The 18,052-nt window shown below is 39.5% G+C and overlaps 1 protein-coding gene across 1 annotated transcript in view; it reads right to left on the minus strand.

Moving 5' to 3' along the window:
- STK31 (serine/threonine kinase 31) overlaps nucleotides 1–18,052 on the minus strand; it is a 70,605-nt gene that overhangs the window by 44,530 nt on the left and 8,023 nt on the right. Inside the window, exons 6-10 of the mRNA XM_027872464.1 lie at nucleotides 15,513–15,671; nucleotides 9,998–10,344; nucleotides 8,843–9,017; nucleotides 5,841–5,956; nucleotides 4,482–4,641 (exon numbers count right to left, since the gene is read on the minus strand). Coding sequence (XP_027728265.1) covers nucleotides 4,482–4,641; nucleotides 5,841–5,956; nucleotides 8,843–9,017; nucleotides 9,998–10,344; nucleotides 15,513–15,671 — 957 coding nt within the window. The remainder of the gene's footprint in view (nucleotides 1–4,481; nucleotides 4,642–5,840; nucleotides 5,957–8,842; nucleotides 9,018–9,997; nucleotides 10,345–15,512; nucleotides 15,672–18,052) is intronic.

Here is an 18,052-nt window from a genome sequence, read left to right on the forward strand (position 1 = left end):
AGGAACTGATCTAGGTAATCTCTAAGATCCCTTCTCCCGCTCTCAAATCTATGACCCTATAAATCCACCAATAAAATGCTCACCAAATTGGTGAGTGGACTTCACAAAAGAAAAAGTGGATGCCCTGAGAACATCTAAGACTTTTATAGTACATAATGGATTCCAAAGAAACTAATCTAGTAAGAGCATCCTAGTCAACCTTATATTGAACAGAAACAACCAACCAACTGATCTCAATACTTGTTTGTATAAAAATAAGTTAAGAGGCTTTTATTAAGCACCATTAGAACACAGGGATATCTTTTATTTTCCTTTTTTCCCTTTGAAACTGTATTTTATTTTTCCAATTATATGTAAAAACAATTTAACATTCTTTTTTTATAAAATTTTGAGTTCTAAATTTTCACTCCTAAGATAGTAAGCAGTTTCATATAGGTTATATATGTGCAATCAAGTAAAACATATTTCCCTATTAGTTATGTTGTATAAGAAGATTTCCCTATTAGTTATGTTGTATAAGAAGAAACAGAACAAAAGGAAAAAACTACGAAAAAAATAAAGTGAAAACAGTATGCTTCAATCTGCATTGAACATAGTTCCTTCTCTAGATGCAGATAGCACTTTCCATCATAAGTCTTTTGGAACTGTCTTAGATCATTGTATTGCTGAGAAGAGCTAAGTCAATCACAGTTGATCATAGCACAATACTGCTGTTACTGTGTACAATGTTCTCCTGGTTCTGCTCACTTCACTTTGCATCAGTTCATGTTAAGTCTTTCCAGGTTTTTCTGAAATCTGCCAGCTCATCATTTTTTATGAGCACAATAGTATTTCAGTATGTTCACATAACATTGTCCTGTCATTCCCCAAATGATGGGCATCCCCTCAGTTTCCAATTCTTTACCACCACAAAAAAAGAGCTGCTATAAATATTTTTGTACATGTACGTCCTTTTTCCCTTTTTTATGATGAGTTCTTTGTGAATCAGACCTAGTAGTTGTATTGCTGGATCAAAGAGTATGCACAGTTTTCTAGCCCTTTGGGCATAGTTCCAAATTGTTCTCCAGAATGGTTGGATCAGTTCACAACTCCACCAATAGTGCATTAGTGTCCCAATTTTCCCACAACCCCTCCAACATTATCATTTTCCTTTTCTGTCATATTAGCCAATCTGATAAGTGGGAGGTGGTACCTCAGAATTGTTTTAATTTGCATTTCTTTAATCAATAGTGATTTAGATAATTTTCTTACGTGACTATAAATGGCTTTAATTTCTTCATCTAAAAACTGCCTGTTCGTATCCTTTAACCATTTATCAATTGGGGAAGGATATCTTTTATTTTCAAAGAGAATTACGATCTTACTCACTATACTTACTCCTGAGGGGTCAGTGACTAGGAACAGAATTTTGTTCGAAATAGAATCTATGTCCCCTGCAGGAGCAGCCAATTAGGCCAAGGGCGAATTCAGTTAAGTATTATAGTGGCTAGGCTTGGAGTAAGAAAAACCAAGTTCAGATCCTCATTAGCTGTGTGCCCCAGGGCTAGTCACAGCCTCTGTGCCTTGGTTTCATCACTGTAAAACAGAGATGATAAGAGTGCTTCCCTCCCAGAGCTGTTGTGAGGATCAATTAAGCCAACGGGCACAAAGCATGCTGCTGTAAATCTTAAAACACTCAGCAAAGAGGACCCACTCTTTGACTGTCCTCTCTGACCCACAGGATTGAAAATGAGGGTGTTGACTACATAACCTCTAAAGTTACTCGAGGTGCTGAAGCTCTGACCCTATGACTGAGAAGCCCATACAGATGCCAGGATACCAGAGCCCTTGTCAGTGCTGCACCTCTGCCAAGCCAACACAGAGAAGGCACAAATCAACCACAAGCAGGTTTGGGGCTCAACTGGCCAGTAAAGCTTGGTTCACTGCTACTTTAAAGCCTTCCTTGATATCTCACTGGTGACAGATGATCTCTGAGTGGTGCCTGGGCACACAGGAGGGCTGCAGAGAAGTACAGACCCCCAACCTGGGCAGGAGAAATGGCCTGACACCTTGGTTCCTGGCGCTGCTTCACTTTCCTCCACCAGCTACTCCTTTCTGCCCACAATGTGGCCCCCTAAAGGGGCTTCTGCTAGCAGAAAGGAAAGGTGGGAAAAGCCCCAGAGGAGGAGGAAGAAGGGAAGGAACAAGTGGAGCTGCCAGAGAAAAGACCGGCAGGAGAGGTCCCTCAGGATGAAACACCCTATCATTGTTCCTCCTTCTGCCCTCTTGTTGCTTTCCATCTACTCGATGAAATAAAGTCAACGTCGAAATGGGCAAACTCATACAAGTTTGGTGAAAGACTTTATGGTTAATAGCAGCAAGAGAGAGTTTACAACAAAAGAATTTATAGCAACAAAAATACTTTTTTGTCGATCAAAGATGCATCATTGAGTAAGCAGGAAATGACATTATAAAACTGTCTGAAATACTATTCCCAGAGTTGAAAAACCTGTTCCCTAATTTAAAAGGCTGATAAGCTAAAAATACTGAAATACACTGAGCATGTTTTACAAGGTGTTATATATGGTGTCATCTACACATATATGTATGTGTTTGTGTGTGTGTGTATATAAAAACAAATAGAAGCCCATCTTAAACTAGACCCCATTTAAAGGCAAACTACATTCACTAAGTTCTGAATTAAAACAGGCTACCATAAATAAAATGTAAAAGGTCATAAAATTTCAAAACTTCTATCCACCTGCTTTCTTTGAACATACTCATCAGATAAAGGAAAGCTTTGTTCCTTTGCCAAGTCCTGCAAAATCCTACTTCTAAGCAAAACTGGAATTAGGTCGGGATAAATTAAGAAGTTCTCAAATTGTAAATCTTTAGCAATTTCCTTTTCATGGGGAACTAATGTGGAATCGGTGACTTAAAAAGCATCTGAGGACAAGAAAATAGGAACATTCTTACCCTTAAGCTAGCCAACCAATCCAACTCCTTTGAAAGTCTTCTTGTACTCCAAGTGGAGCAGGAAATGACCAGCATCCCTCCCCACCACCTCCTTCCTCAAACTGGCCTTCTGCCCAGAATGAAGTCAGCAACCTCTGAAGCAGAGGGGCAAATCACCTAAACAGCTGCAAAATGAAAAAGACCCAATTCTACAATAATAAAGACTAACTCCAAGAGTTCCTATATTACACAGATCCAAGCAATTCTCCAATTTCCCCACACAGTAGCTACTTCCTTTCAGGTCTTCCAGAAAGTTCAGCTCTCAGGTATCTCATTTCACAACCGAGTTTTCCAACAGGTCAAAAAAAGGTAATCAAGTTCACTCTCTAACATTCTCCTGCATGGTGGTAACATAGCAAAACTTTTCCTTGAGAAGTCTGTGAGAATATATCCTATTGAGAGAGATAATAGCAACATAGGTCCAGACTGATGGAATATTAGGGAAGAAATGCCTTCTGCACCACCCCCCCGAAAGAGAAGAAGAACAGCCTCCAAAGCCTGGACTTCCCTGACTCCTCTGTGGTCCCCCATCACAAAGGACTACTCCCCAAGTCCAGAAACAGAGGATGGAGAAACTGCGACATGAGGAAACCAACACCCTAGGGGCAGAAAGCTGGACTAGGAGCTACAGACAAAATTCCCTTCTCATTTTTCTTTCCATGGACAGTCAAGAGATGATAATGGGAAAAAAGAAAGAAGAGAGTCCAAGACGAAGGGCTCAAGCTTGCTTCATGCTCCAGACCTGTTTCTTTAATGAAAAGTCCTCTCTAGTCATTGTCTCCCCTTCCCTCATGGGGGGGGAACCTGTGCCCCCCCCCACCTTGCATCCTTCACCGTAGGAGGAAAGAGCCATGGGAAGTTTTCATTACAAAGAACTCATGTATAAGGAGGAGAAGATGGAAAAGGGGCCTCCCCAGCTGCTCGGCTCAAGCGACTTCTTCAAACCACCCACTTTTCAGTGACTGGTATTCTCAATCACTGCCTTCCCATTCTAACAAATTTAATATACAGCCCAATTCTATACGCTTTCTTAATAGGATGGAAATGCCAAACATGTTCAAGCTCTCTGGCACAAAGACCTCCTTACTTAACTTGACTAGTGAAAGACTACTGAAAGTCTTGTCCATAAGAGTATTAAGAAACTGTCAAAAGCACTGGTGAAATCTCGTTACATAGTCTCTTAAGGTATTCCCAAATCTCCCAAATTAAGTCTCTTTTATACCATGAAAGGTTTTTAAACAATGTAGTAGCAATGGGGAAAGACATGGAGTAAGACACTGGACTTAGAAGTCACGACCTCACATACTCTTCATATGTAAAATGGCAACAATACCTACCCCTTAGGCTTGGTTGTGGTGACCAAATGAACCATATAAACACTTTTCTCTCCTAAAAGGCCTAACGCAAATACAAAGTAGGCCCTAAGTGGATACAGCAACTGCACCATCATATTCCCACACCTACAAAAGAAAAACTGTCCACTTTACCACATTCTGACAAATCTGAATCTTCTCTTGAGCCAAGTTGTATTCCTCCCAGATCTTCTCCAGCTCATCTAAGGATGACGGAGTGACCAAGTGACCTTCAGCCACCACTTTGACAGCATCAGAGAGGTCATCTCCACAACAAACATTGACGTTTGCTCGCCTATTAATGGGGGGTGGGGGGGAGCAAAACAAGAAAGCAAATTTTTAGAAAACAGAAGTCTCATAATAGAAAAGATGACTACCACTTAATATCAATGAGCTCTAAATAAGTGTTTAACCTCTCACCAGGTCTAGATCTTTCCCACTAACCCAAGCGAAAAATTAAATTCTTCCTAAGAGTATTTCTAGGAGCTAAAACATACTACATAATTCACTTATCATGTTCTCCATGTTCTTCTGACACGTCACCAGAGTTTCCTAGCCTTGGTCTCCATGGCTGGTTACTTGCATGTCTCCATTCTTAAAACAGTTATTTCTTCTTCCCAAAATTAAAAACTCACTCTCTGCTATGAAATCCAGAATCCTGTCTTTACCAAATCCACTTTTCTAGGGAAGGTCTGTCCTAACGTCAACCTACTCATAAGCCCAATGTGGCCTAGGTCAGTGTCCAAAGGGCAAAGAGGATGGGAGAGAAGCAACATCTTAGGGAGGAGTGTTGGTTTTAAATAAAACATAACTTTTTAAAGGATAGAATACAAGGTTTATAAAATTAAAGTACTGATAATCTCTCAAACAAACCTATAAATCCTCTCACTTTTTAATATCGAATCCAAAAAGAAATCTGTGATTTTGTCAGCCAAGAGAGAACAATCCATGACTTCATCGTCATAGGGAATGCTCTGAAGTCTAAACCAATGCAAACCCATCTAGGACTTTGCAGCTGGATAGCTACAGAGTTGCCTAAACCATAAGGAAGTTAAACTACTTGCTCAGATTACATGAAGGCAGCTTTAGAACTCACATTTTTCCTGTCTATAAACCCAATTTCTTACTATCCACAATGTAACACTCCCTCTTTGATTTTTTTTACAATTTTTTTTTAAATCACTTAAAAATCCAATCAAATAAGAACCTAAGTGCCCACCTCATGCAAGGCAACGTGCTAAGGAGACAAGACAACGACTGTTCCTCCATCCTCAAGTCAACCCTGCCAGCTGTGACCAGAAGTGCTCCTCTAAAACAGGGCCAGTGCTGATTACACCAAATTCTCTTTAAAGCTTCACGAAAAAGAGCTTGGGTTTTTTGTAATTGTTTTTTGTTTTCAAATGAGCAAGAGAAAGCAGGAATCACATGAATAAAACCAACCCCAAAAAGTAATGAGGATCTTCCTCTATTTTCTTTAAGAGTGACTTCACCTACCTAACCTCTTTCACTATTTCAACCTTTGCAGCAAGACTCTTCATTCTCGTCCCTATGTGCCTGTGCAGAGTGTTTTCCAAATGTTTAGTCAGTTCCACGGAAGTTGCTTTTGCTCGCTGAAAACAGAAAAAAAATGCATGTTGGTATGGTGACAGGATAACCCAGTTCTAAAACTTAAATGATTGGGGGGTTTTCTTTAAAAAAAAACGGCATGTCTCGAGTTGGGTTAGATGCCACACAGAACCCCGATGGCAAAGGGAAAGACAAATAACCCCGCATCCAGGAGACAGTATCATCTTCATTTCATATTCATGGCAGCTTGAGAGAGGCGTCAGATCATTTTCCTCTTGATACAGAAAACTGCCCTGAGAGAGAACTCTTAAAATTTTGTCTTCACTATGAGTTCTATGCTAATTTATACAGAGGAAGTGAAATATTTCCCTGATACAGAGTAGATACAATTTCCCTGCCTGTGTTATTCCAAATTGTTTTCCACACTGGATTTTCTAGAATAAAGAAAGCAATGGCATTAGTAATATTAAATTATCTATATTTAGCTCTGGAATATGTTACATGATTTTTTCCAGAAGCTTTACCTTGATATTAAAATTAAGTCTATAGCAGTATTTACCAGCTAACAGATGGCCCAGAAACAAGCTTGAATAGCTTATATAAGAGCTAACATTTGCCCCCGATAATCAAAAGTCTTCTTGTACTACATTTTTTTTTTACAAAGCAGTATATTTTAAAATTTCAGAGCTATCTTATAGATTTATTTCAACCCTAGTATATAGAGATGATATGACAGTTACATTAAAATATTCATTAAAATCATTTAACACTAATAAACATTTAACATCAATAAAAACTACATTTGAAATTGAAGTCAGATTTAGAAAAACAAAAGGTCAAGAATATTAAAGAAACTAATTTAAAAAAGTAAAAGAAAAAGATTCGGCAGTCCCAGATCTTAAAACTGTATTATAAGGCGGTAATTATCAAAACTATCTGGTTCTGGCTAAGAAAAAGAAAAGTAAATCAGTGGAACACAGTAGACATACAATTTACAGCAGCAAACAAATATAGTAACTTAGTGTTTGACAAGTGTAAAGACTTAAGTGTTCAGGACAAGAATTCATTATTTGGTAAAAAAAAAAAAATTGTTGGGAAAGCTGGCAAGCAGTCTGGCAGAAACTGGGCATAGACCAATATCTTATACCATTTACCAATAAAAGGTCAAAATGGATTCAAGACTTAGCTATAGAAGGTGATATTACAAGAAAAACTGAATAACATGGAACATATTACCTATTAGATTTATGGACAGATGAACAATTTATGAATAAATAAGAGATAGAGAGCACTGTGAGGTGTAAAATGGATAATTTTGATTACATTACATTTAAAAGGTTTTGTACAAATAAAACCAATGTAACCAAGATCAGAAGGAAAGCAGAAACCTGGGAAAAAAAAATTATAGACCGTTCCTCAGATAAAGGTCTCATATCTCTAATATATAAAGAACTTTGCCAAATCTATAAGAATATGACTCATTCCCCAATTGACAAATGGTCAAAGGATATGAATAGGTAGTTCTCTGATGAAGAAATCAAAACAATTTATAGTTACAGGACAAAATGCTCTAAAACATTACTGAATAGAGAAATGTAAACTAAAACAACTTTGAGATATCATTTCACATCTATCAGATTGGCTAAAATGATAGAGGGGAAAAGGATAAATGTTGGAGATGTGGAAAAATTGGGGTACTAATGCACTATTGCTGGAACCATGAGCTGATCCAACCATTTTGGAGAGCAATCTGAAATTATGCACAAAGAGTTATTAAAATGCCTGTTCCCTTTGACCTACCAACACCACTATTAGGTCTGCTCCCCAAGATGATTAAGGAAAAAGGAAAAGAACCTGTAAGTTCTAAAATATTTATAATAGCAGCTTTCTTTGTGGTAACAAAGAATTGGAAATTGCAGGGCTGTCAATTGGGGAACAGCTGAACAAGTTGTGGTATACGTTCGTGATGGAATATTACTCTGCTATAAGAAATGATGAGCTCAACGACTTTAGCATGGAGAGACCTCCATGAAATAAGAGCAAAATGAGCAGAATCAAGAGAACACAGTAACAGAGTAACAAGAGAATACAGTAACAGCAATATTATTTTAAGAACAACCTTGAGCTGACTATTCTATTATAAACTCAAATTAATGACAGAGGATATCTGTAGCCAGAGAAAGAACTGACGTTATATACACATCTTTGTGCCTAATGGTAGTCACTCTGGGGTGGGGGGAGAGATAAAAAAAAAAAAAGTTACATAATAACTTTGTGGTATATTTGAAAGAACAGCAAGTTGTACATAACAGATCTGTAGTTTCAGGTGCAATCCTCTTTTTTCTATTCCACTTTGGTATGGAAATGCTTGTTTTACTTCTTAAGTTCAGAATAAAATGAAAAAGAAAAAAAAAAGAAACTGAAGTCAGCTCTCCCTTTGTTTCCCCAAAGTGGACTGTCCTCCTCAACGAATCCATGGAGTTCGGTGAGAGAATTTCTCTAGATTTATTCTACTATTGGAGGATTCAAGGTATGTTGCCTTTACCTGAGTTCAACCTCTGAAGCCTAGAGCGAGTTCCCTTATAGAATTTTTACAAAACGATCAGTGTGGCAATCTTCTTCCTACCTAACTTGGCTCCTAAATCACCTGTGCCATCGTAGTCCAGTATATACTTTCTTGGGTAGGAATGAGGGGGCCTTTTTTTCCCCTCAATATGACTTGACTCTAGACTTCAGTCAGCTGCCTACTTTTGAGGTTAGAAGGAGTAGAGTGAAAATAGAAAGAAAAGAATGGATTGTCCACATACTCCTAAGGAAAACTGAACCAACCTCGAGTCAGGCTTTTCCCAGGTGTGGAGTCCCCACACACATACACATACACACACGCACACGCACCCACACACAACTAAAAGGAGGTGCCCAGGCTATACCTGCAGCTCTAAGGAAGTCTGCTCGACCTTCAGCTCCAGCTCCCTGTAACTCTCAAGCAGGTCCTCCTTCTCCGATTTAAGCTTTTCATTCTCTTCGATTAGCTTCTGGTCCTGCTTGATTTTTTCCAGGCTGACATTTGATCCCAAATTAAAGTCACCAACAGCTAACCTATCCCTGTTAAAAATGAATAAAAAACACTAAAGTAAAAAGAAATTCACTTCAGTTTTCAAACCCAGCAACCTGAGACGAACCCAAAACGTCTTCAACTTTACCCACAACACTTGTGACTATATCAAAGTAGGCTGGGTGACTAACCCATCCTGAACGTTAACTAGCATACAACATACAGACATCTGGGCAGGAAGGGCTACCTAAATTCTAGGGCTAAAAATACCACTTAACAAACACACACACACACACACACAACGAAGCAGCAGCTGCCTCGTCTCACTCTTACCCAAGAAGTGTATACAAAAACCTCACAGTAACACAACAGAAAGTAGTTCTGTCCTGGACTCCTCCACCAATGGAATTGGGGACAAAAGGCCCTTGCTATCAGGCTGTCTCCATGTAAAGGTGGCAAACTCTGGCCTGAGTCTCCGGGAGAATACCCTACACACTGAGATGCCAACCCAAAACAGGCTTTCTGCTTCAAAGTGAATCACAATTTCATAAATATAAGCACTTTTCAAAAGTACTTCATTTCCCACTACACTATTAAAGATTCAAGAACTTGCCTCTACTTTTTTTCCAAGTAAAAATGGGCAAATGAGTTTAAAATTTGCCTATACTTTAAAAAAAAAAAAGGAGGAAAACTACAACAAGATCTTCTTTTTTCTACATCTGCCTTTGTAATTAAAGGCTTAGTGGTCTTCTTAAATAAATTAGAGACCTATAAGAATAGCCACCACCATGAAAGTGCATTGATTCCTGAGCCTCCCACATCGCTCATCACCTCTCTGGTGAGGCCTTAGAGACATGTCATCACCTGTTTACAGGATAGGAAATGGAAACTCAGTTCAGGGTGAGGCATTACAAGGACCAGAACCCTCGTGCCCTGGCTCAGGTCAGTGCCCTCCCATTAAGGCACAGTGCCTCTCCTCTGAGGGAGGCCACTCTTAGGAAAAACCACTCCCTTCCCACCAAAGACTTACTTGGGGAATGCAACAAGAGTTTTCCCCTTCAGGTCAGGAACCATCCGTCCATTGAAGCGGCCCTTTGGCCTGGCAAATGCTGATGGGTTGGGCCTATGCCCCCAGAGAGGAATAGGGCTCTTGAGGTTCCCAATGCCAAGCTGCCCAGGATCCATTTTCTTCTCCTCAGGGGCATTATTGCTGGAAGGGAGTTTGCATTTCTCTGCATATCCTTTCTTGGCCACTTCCTCCCCAATATCCACATTACCATACTCAGCCTGAGCGACAATTGTGCCATCCTGGTATGTCACTTTATGGCGCATTTTTATTTCCTTTTCAAAAATCAAGCTCCCCAAAAATGATCTGCCCTAGGAAAGAAAGGAAAGAGGAGGTTCATTACATTTTACGTAAGTACATCTCCTTGGGGTCAGAGTCATAGAACCTGGAGCAAGAAGCAAACTGATGAGTCTACTGCAAACTCTTCATTTTACAGATGGCCAAACTAAGAGAAGCTAAGGTGCCTCACCCAAACCCAGACAGTAGAGTCCTCTAAAGCCATCTCTAAAAGGCCACTTACAGTATACAAAAGTGAAGAATGGAGAGTGGCAAGAACATAGTCCCAGAATTGGAGCGTATTAAAAGAGGTAGGAACATCAAGGATCAGCTCGTCCAACCCTCCCAAGTTTACAAATGAGGAAGCTGAGGCCCAGAAAGAACTGGCTTGCCCAGAGTCACACACACATAAAATGGGAGCAGTTCAGAAGTCTGAGGAAGAGAGCACTGGACTTGGAATTGGGAAGCCCCTAGTTCAAATTCTGCTCTACTAGCTTTGTTACTCTGAGCAAATCACTTAACCTTTCTCAGCTTTAGTGTCCACATCTGTAAAATGGGAGTAATAATAGCATCTAACAGAGTTGTTTGGATAGCAAATAATATATGTAAAACACCTTTCTAAACCTGAAAATACTGCATAAAAATGGTAGCCATTATTATTATTCTAAGAGTTCAGCATTCTTTCCATTATGCTATGTTGGTACTGTTCAGCGTTTTTCCAGTCATGTCTAACACTTCGTAATGGCAGAGATAGGTACCTAGACAGCTAGGCAGCTCAGTGGATAGAGTGCTGGGCCTGGAATCAGGAAGGCCTGAATTCAAATCCAGCCTCAGACAGTTACTAGCTGGGTAACCTTGGGCAAGTCACAACCTCTGTTTGCCTAATGCACTAGAGAGGGAAATGGCAAACCACTCCAATATCTTTGCCAAGAAAATCCAAAATGGTGTCATGAAGAGTTGGACATGACTGAATATCACCTTGGCAAAGATCCTGGAGTGGTTTGCATTTCCTTCTCCAGCTCATTTGACACATGAGGAAACTGAGGTAAGCAGGGTTAAGTGACTTGTCCAGGCTCACACAGACAGTAAGGGTTTAGGGCCACTTTTGAAATCTGGTTTTCCCAACTCTAGGGCCAGCACTCTGTGTACTAGGGCACCAGCTAGCTGCCCCTTTGCTCTGATATGCTGCAAATCAGAGCTCATAACTTTTTTATTCTGAAGATTTTATTTTTTAAATAATCACTTCCCCTTGCTGAAATAGGTAGATAGACAGATATCGCTAAACCTATAATAATAATTCTTCAAGATGGCTTCAAGCACCAGCACACTGTCACAAACTCTGCTGCTAGGGGAACCATTGACATAGGAGGCCCAGGGGATGCTCCAGGCCTGGAATCTGGAAGTCGCCCCCAGTGAGAACTCCTCATGCCTTCCTAGTGCAGCTAAGTCACCAGCATGAACAGGAGGGAGGTACTCTCACCTCACTCATCACGGTGCACCACCTACTCAGCTAGCCCCCCAGCTCTTCAAGCCCAAGACTAACCACATTACTCCCTTTCTTAAAAAGGCTCAGTTGTTCTGTGCAAAGTTTGGCTCGCTCACCAGCTCCTATCAGCCTTTCTCCATCTCCCACATTTAAACTCTCTCTCACTTTCGTATAAACTCATACACTTAGACTTTGCACACAAACGCCCCTGCCCCTAGTAGAACGTAACCTTTTTGAGGGCAGGGTTGTTGCTGTGTCTCTGTATCCCTAACACAATGCATTTGCACCTAGTAAGTATTTAATAATCCTCATTAGATTAGTCTAGGCAGCACTTTCCCCAATCCAAAGTGACTGAGGCCTGGAAATTCAATCCTCTTCAGAGGAACTAAATGCCTAGAATGCCTTCAATGTGCCTGTACCTGCGACTGCACCATTTTCCTCCTCAGCAGCCACTGACCCAGCCTGGAGACATCTAGAGCTCTTGCCAACCCTTTCAAAATGGGGAGAAATTCTCTTCCCATACTTCCCCACCCTGAGACAGGAGAGCTGACCTTTTTTTAAAAAAAAAACAAAAAAGCTTTGCTTCCAAGGAATTTTTTAATTCCTTTTAGGATGTTCTGGGAAGCCTAACTTCCACCTGTGATTGCAGCTTGCAGCTAATAATAGTTGGCACAGGTTATATTGCCCATCCAAAATCACCTGGCTATAGATGGACTAATTTACATCCAGGTTCTCTGACTCTCAGTCTAGTACTCCCTCTCCGTCGCACCCCCCCCCCACCCTACCCCAAGAAAACAAACACTTCTAATTCTCCATCAACCACCAAAAGAACTTCAATGATTCTACCATAAGATGGTGGTGTAAGAACGCACAAAATATTTATTTATGGAAGGACTGAACTTTTTCTCATGTAAACAACTGTTGAATTAGCTCAATTTATATAAAATTCAAATAAGAAAATATAATTTTATTAGACAACTCAGTTGTCAAGAGATACATTTTAAATGTCTCATTTCTGGCACGTCTAATAAAAGGTTTTTCCCTTGATCTTACAACACTTCCAGGGGCAAAAGTTACATGAGGATCTAGGAAAGAAGAAAAGATGTTAATACTTACCCGAACATAAGAAAAAACTTCTAATAATCAGAACTGTCCAAAAATGAAATGGACTGCCTCAGGAAGCAACAGTTTCCTCCCTTAGGAGAGGCCTTTCAAAATCTAGATGATCACATTCCAGGGTTGTTCCAGATCACAACTGAGGCATGTGCTATGTTATCTGAAGTTCCTTCCAGTTCAGAGACACTGTGACTACAAGTGTATCCTTTCCTAAAAGCCAAACCTAGTGCAGTTCAAAAGGGATGCTGGGTATTCAGTCATAGACTCCGGCAAAGACCTCCAGACATGACATTCTCCCCCTCTACTCCTACTTTCTCCCCACCTTTTTTCTCCTTTTTTTGTTTTGTTTTTCCTCTACAAACATTGGTTTTGTCCCCATTTTACATTTCCCCACTGGTGGCTCTATTTTAGATAGTTTATTTAGGTCCTCAAAAAGTCTTAACAGGGGGCAGCTAGGTGGCACAGTGGATAGAGCACCGGCCCTGATGTCAGGAGGACCCGAGTTCAAACCCGGCCTCAGCCCAAACACTTGACAGTAGCTGTGTGACCTGGGCAAGTCACTTAACCCCAACTGCCTAAAAAAACAAACAAACAGGAGAGAATTTACTTCCTTACATCAGGTCTTTAAATGGTATCACTGTACTAATTTAGAAGCAAAGCTCTTGCAAGATAAGGGCTTCATGGATGCCTCACTCTACATAACTGCAACAAGGCTAAGCAGAAGTCAGATATGCACAAAGATGAGTTTGAATCTGGCACTGCTCATTTAACGGGAAAAATGCAGCTAAATAACATCTTCCCATGACACTCAAGTTCAAACATGTCTCTGTCTTACATAGAAAAAAAAAAAAGTTATTGCTTAAACCAGTTTCCTCATTAAAAAAATAAAATGAAATGAGGGTAGATCACCTACAAAATCTCTTCCGATCCAAAACCGTAGTATTCTAAATACGTGGGTGGTATAAACAAGTCTATACCCAGTGAAGCCAAATCTTTTGAAGTAGTTTCCAGCTCCACTTTTAAACCCCTCAATGCCAAAATACTGAAGACTGTGTAAGGTCATTTAGGTTTACAATCAATCCTGTAAGAAAAGCTGTTTTCATCTAGATTTGACTCAGTTCAGCACAGAGAAATGTTTCCTCTAATGATGACTGATGAGAAGCTACTTTACACAAAACACCTGCAAGATTCTCAGAAAAAAAAAAAACAAACAGGTAATTACAGGTACCAGAAGGAATTTTAATTTTGTGTGTTATAATCTCAATTACATTACTTTTCACAAAAAAAAAAAAACACTTTGCTAAGTAAAATGGAATCCCAGAGCAAATAAGCATGTAATTTCCTATCACTGAAAAAAGCACAACACTCATTGCAAAACAGAGCATTGTGGGGGAAGTTAGTATGAGAACAAAGCTCTGAAATCATTATCTCCTTCCTTGGGTTATATGTCATTACAACAAAATCCTAAAGAAATGAATAAGCTAGAATGTAGTTAAGACACTCTGCATTTGCAACTGCAGCTTGACAATGTGAGTCTGCCAGCCCCCAAATCTCACTAATTCAGGTTCTACTAACTTGGAATTTGAGATATTGAAGAGGAGTGGCAAGCTTGCCTTTATAATATAAACAAGGTTATGGAGAAAATGTTTGAAATACATCAGAGGATACATTTTTCATAGCTTTGCAAATCAGAAGAACTGATTTATATGTAGCTATACTAAAATGCAAAATCACTTCTATATTTAATTAAACAAGTATGCTCAGGACCTTTCTACAAGAACACAGTTACATTTATTTCAAAATCTTAAGATATATTCATGACATACTCACAATAGTCAAGGAGACCAATCCTAACTCTATGGATTTATACTACCCACCTCCAAAGAGAGAAGGGATGAACTCAAAGTGCAGGCCAAAACATCTCCCCTCCCCACCTTTATTTTGAAATAGCTAATGGAGGAATGTGTCTTACTTCACTATACATGTTTCTAATGGGCTTTGTTTTTCTTACATTCTCAAATGGGAGGAGGGAGGAGAGAAAGAATGTGAACCTTAAAGTAAAGTAAAATTGAATTTTAAACAATAACTTTGACTCAGCAAATAAACTTTAGGGAGTTGCCAAATGGTCTTGCTCAACGTCACAAAGTTAGAAAGAATCAAGGTAAGAAATCAGAATCAAGTCTTCCAACTCTAAACCAGCACTATCCACCACTACACCATCCCTCATTGTCTGCCTTCCTCTATGTTTTTGTCCAACTTGAATAAGGATGTAGAGTTAAGGGTGATCACCACTACGGGTCAGAGTTTTGCTTCTGAAGACCTTCTAGACACTGCAAACTACTGCTACCTGACAGTCAAACTGGAACTAGAGTCTCTACACTTTGATATCACATTTCTTTTAAATTCATTCATAATTCAAAATTTTCAAACATTCAGACTAAACTTCCTCCCAGTCTAAATTAGTGAGATTTAATATACCTTTATTTCACTGAGATTTACCCAATATTATTCCCCATGTCCCTTTTTCCAAGGCAAGGGCCTCAATACCTCAAGTTCATTCGCTCAATTACAATTCAGTCTTAAAAAGTGAGGATTACTTGCCTGGTCAAACTGAGTAACTTCTTGTCCAGAAGGAATCTGTAGTCCCCAGAGTCTATATTTTTTGGCTACATCAGGAAACTGTAGATTCAAAGGAATCTCAACAATTTCAGAGCGATTTAGAATTTCTGTATTTCCATAGTCAACGTACCTTACCAGACACTATGAGAGAAACACAAAAGAACAATAGAAACAGCAGAGTCAAAATCCAAGTAGTTTATTTAGCTCCAGTCCCAAGTGAAAAACCAACTTACTACTTACACACACATTTATGTTTCCACTCCATCACTACCTGTGAGCTTCATAATAAATCACATGTGCCATATTCTCTCAAAATTGCCAAATCACTTACTAAGCCTTTACTAAGCACTTACTATAGGCCAGGCACCAAATGCTTTTAGAAATGAAGCTAAGAATACTAAGAAGCTCTACTATAACTTCCACATAAATGAAATTCAAGGCCCAAGAAATAATACTTCAAACAATATTTGTTCAACTTTTAAATGTATTTTTTTAAATTGGCATCCTTTAAAAAGGGATAATGTAGGATTACATTTCAACAATCTACCTCCTACTTCTAATGTTAAGCGGCTGTAATAATTCTGCATTCTTTACTTCAAGGTGGGAGCAAGTGTGTTACTCTAAAGGGAGAAGAAAAGAGGAAAGGAAATACAACCAATATTTATTAAACATCTACCTCATGCAAAACACTGAGCTGGATGCTAGGGATACAAAGACAAAAAAAAATGACCATCGGGCCCTCAAGCAGCAAACAGTCTACTGGGGGTACATAACAAAATATGAAGCACAGACAAAGCGTAATCCCAAGAGTAAGAGAGTATGGGGGAGGGGAAGAGGAGGGCGAGATCATGAAGGCCTCTGCTTGAAGGTGATGGCCCAGTTATGACTTCAAAGAAGCTCAAGATTCTAAATGACTGGAGAAGGAAGGAAGCCCACTCCCAATACAAAAGACCACTTATGCCAAAGACAAAGAAGCTGCATGGAGAGAACCAGAAGGCCAACTTGACTAGAACAGAGAGGAAGAATAATGTGAAATATAACCGGAAAGGGGGTTGAAAGCCACACTAGAAACAGAGGAATCTAAATTTTGTGCTAGGGGTAAAGTTAAGCCAATGAAGATTCCAGAGTAAGGGAATGACATGGTCAAAGTCATACTTTAGGAATACTTATTGGGCAGCCATGTCAATGGCATGTCTATGGCAGAAACAAACTGGGAAGCTATTGTGATAGTTTAAACAAGAAAGAAGGGCCTGAAGTAACCATATATGTAAAGAAGAATATGCGTAAAACCTATTGGGGAGGAAGACTGACAAAACTTGCAAATGACGGACTAAAGAGGATATGGGAGAGTAACGAGTTAGTGGAGACAACATCAAAGTCACAAACCTTGGTGACCAGAAATGTAAGGGTGCCCTTGAAAAAAATAGGGAATAGAAGGGGAAGGGAGGAAGAAACAAGTATTTAACGGTAAGTGGTTTTTCAGTCATATCCAAAAATCTCCATGACCCCACATTTAGGGTTTTCTTGGCAGAGATAATTGACATATTTGCCATTTCCTTTTCCAGCTCATTTTACAGAGGAGGAAACTGAGGCCAACACAGTTAAATGATTTGCCCAGGGTCACACATCTAGTAAGTGTCTGAGGCTGGATTTGAACTCACAGAGATGAGTCTTCCTGACTCCAGGCTCCATGCACTGTGTTACCTGGCATTATTAAGTATCTATTAACTATTCACTCTGCTAAGTGCTTTACATATACTAACTCATTTGATCACTCTTCGATGTACCTTACCAGAAACTGCGACAGAAATATAAAGAAACAATATTAACAGCAGAGAGCCAGAATCCAAGTAGTTTAGCTCCAGTCACAAGAGGAAAAAAAAGAAAAAAAAGTAAGGATGGCTATGAGGGTATACAGGAATTCCATTTTGGAATATGCTGCTAGAAGACTTAACCAGCATACAGTTATAGTTGGGTGATGCAGGAATGGAGGTCTAGAGGCCAAATCTGTAGATTTGGGAGTCATCTGCCTAAAGGGGATATTTGGAACTCAAAGGAGCTAATGAGCGCAACCAAAAGAAAGAATACAAGTAGAAAAGTGGACCCAAGACAGAACACCCTAGGGACCACACATATTTATGACATAAGACATAGATGATTAATTAACAAAGGATACCAAGAAAGAATGGGCACGTGGGTAGGAAAAGAATCAAGAGACAGCAGCGTCACAGAAGTGAAGGAATGACAGAACAGCTCAAAGGAAGGAATCAATATTATCAAATGCTACAAAGATATTACACAGAATGAGAAATGGTGGAGACAGAGGGAAAAAAAAAAAGAGAGCAATATTTCCTTGCTAGTCCCAATCATGATCAGTTACACTCTGGGCCCTAAATAGGATTCATATGTAATTGTGGACAACTTTCTCCTGTCTCTAGAAATTGGCTAAATCACTAAGATTTCCAAATACAGCTACACTTTAAATTCTGTAAAAGAAATTTCCACAAGTTTATTATGTGAAC

The sequence above is a fragment of the Vombatus ursinus genome, unplaced genomic scaffold, assembly GCF_900497805.2.
Source record: "Vombatus ursinus unplaced genomic scaffold, bare-nosed wombat genome assembly UNPS02014799.1, whole genome shotgun sequence".
Classification (NCBI taxonomy): Eukaryota; Metazoa; Chordata; class Mammalia; order Diprotodontia; family Vombatidae; genus Vombatus; species Vombatus ursinus.